At 58.4% G+C, this 1,767-nt stretch overlaps 1 protein-coding gene across 1 annotated transcript in view; it reads right to left on the bottom strand.

Moving 5' to 3' along the window:
• Positions 1-104: 104 nt before the first annotated feature.
• Positions 105-1,767, bottom strand: part of PCYOX1 (prenylcysteine oxidase 1) — an 18,520-nt gene continuing 16,857 nt past the window's right edge. Inside the window, exons 4-5 of the mRNA XM_009273054.2 lie at positions 1,496-1,648; positions 105-1,139 (exon numbers count right to left, since the gene is read on the bottom strand). Coding sequence (XP_009271329.1) covers positions 481-1,139; positions 1,496-1,648 — 812 coding nt within the window. The 3' untranslated portion in view covers positions 105-480. The remainder of the gene's footprint in view (positions 1,140-1,495; positions 1,649-1,767) is intronic.

The raw sequence follows: 1,767 nt of genomic DNA, 5'->3' as shown, positions 1-1,767 counted from the left end.
ACCCCCAAGAATAAACCACACGACGCGCCCTTCGGAAAATACTCGAGGCGGAGAGATTTACAGTCAAGGAGTTGATTTATTTTTTATTTTTTTTTCCTTTTTCCCTGCCTGGAACGCGTCCGGAGAGGGAAAGCGACGTGCGGGGGGGGTTAATCACAGTGACGCAGATCCTGAGTTCGGCCGTGGAAGGGCATTTTCGGGGTCAATACGGCGTTTTAAAAGTCTTTAATCTCGCGCGGGGACAGACGGAGGGGTTTGTTTGAGGAAGGGCCGGCTCACTCGGGGAAAGCTTCTCGCTGCTGTTCCAGTCCGTCCCGAGTTGGCGGGGTGTCTCCTCTTCCTCAGGGGCTAAGCAAGGAGCTCCTCGTTCGTTAGCTTTTAATTGTGGCTAAACAGCTGCGGCGCGGGCTCCGGTATCTCCGGAGGTGGTAGCGTGGACGCTCCCGCCGGCGAGCAGCCGGCCGTCGGCTCCGCGGGGGCTCAGAGCTCCGTTTTCAGCTTCTCGTGCAAATCCTCCTGGTCGATCCTGTCGCTGTTCCCGTACCACCGGTGGTAAGCGAGCAGGGCGGCGTTTTTGGCCGCGATGGCGCTCATCTCCACGGCGCTCGCGGCCCGTTCGATGCCGTTCAGGTAGTAGATTTTGTCGTGGAGGATGACGGGAGGGCATTTTTCTGGGGGGCTGTAGCGGGGGTACGCCAACCACCTCTTCACTTTGACGGAGTCGTAGGAGGAGAAAAGCAAGCTGAGCTGCTCTTTGGTGAGCGCCTCCTTTGAAAACACCTTCCAGACGGCCGATGGCGAGGGCGGCTTTCCTTCGCCGCCTGCGTCTTCCACGGGAGACACCACCCCCAGGCTGTTGACGAAGAGTTTGGGATTCTCCGTGGTGAAGATGGCACCGAGGTGAAAGGCGGATGGGTCCCGGTAACCGAAGAAGGAGGCGTTTAATCGTCCGTGCACCAACGTCGTGACGGTCTGGTGGTAAGGATTCGGGAACTCCGGGACGGGAGGGTCGAAGTTCTTGAAGGTGATGTTGGCTATTTTGCGGCTCAGCGGAGCGGCGATGACGACGATGTCATACGTATCCGCCGTCAGTCCCGACGCAGTGTCGTAAGTGACCTGGTAGAGCTTCACCGGGTCCCCTGGGGAGAAGAGCGGGAGAAGAGCTCGGTTATCCCGCTCCGCGGCTGGAGGGAATCCCGTTTCTCCCTCCGGCAAACGTCAGGCTTTTAAAATGCCATCCCGGTTAGGCTAGTTATGCCTTGTTGCGAGCTGAAGCAGCTTTAGAAACTAGTCCCAGCTTAGCCGAGGGAGTGCTGAGACCCGGGGCTTTGAGCAGAGCCCGGTTTTCATTTTAAAAGACCGGGGAAGACCCAGGCTTGTCGCCTCGGCCCGCCGAGAGCTGCAGCCGAGCGGCGACGGAGACCGACGCTGGTCTCCAGCTGCCGGACCGTGCCGTTCCCCCTTCCCCACCGAAGGGAAAGCGAACCCAGCTCACCTGTGGGTCTGGGTCTGCTTTTCGGCTCTATAGACAAAACTGTGCCGGGGATAACGTCGGCTTTGGAGGCGTAGAGAAGGCCGGTGCAGACGAGTTTGTTCCCTCCTTTTACTGACCAAAGGCCCGATTCTACCCCCGCCAGAGAAACGGCACCTACAAGGAAACCACGATCATTGGAGCGGCTCGTTCGGCGTCATTCTGTAGGGGAGTATTTGAAACAAAGTGGAAAATTAGGGGGGGGGGGGAAACCCAAAACAAACCCCGTTGCTTTG

This window comes from Aptenodytes forsteri, unplaced genomic scaffold (assembly GCF_000699145.1).
Source record: "Aptenodytes forsteri isolate BGI_AS27 unplaced genomic scaffold, ASM69914v1 Scaffold158, whole genome shotgun sequence".
In the NCBI taxonomy this organism is placed as follows: domain Eukaryota; kingdom Metazoa; phylum Chordata; class Aves; order Sphenisciformes; family Spheniscidae; genus Aptenodytes; species Aptenodytes forsteri.
Note: the sequence above shows the minus strand (reverse complement) of the source record. Positions and strands in the feature narration are given on the sequence as shown.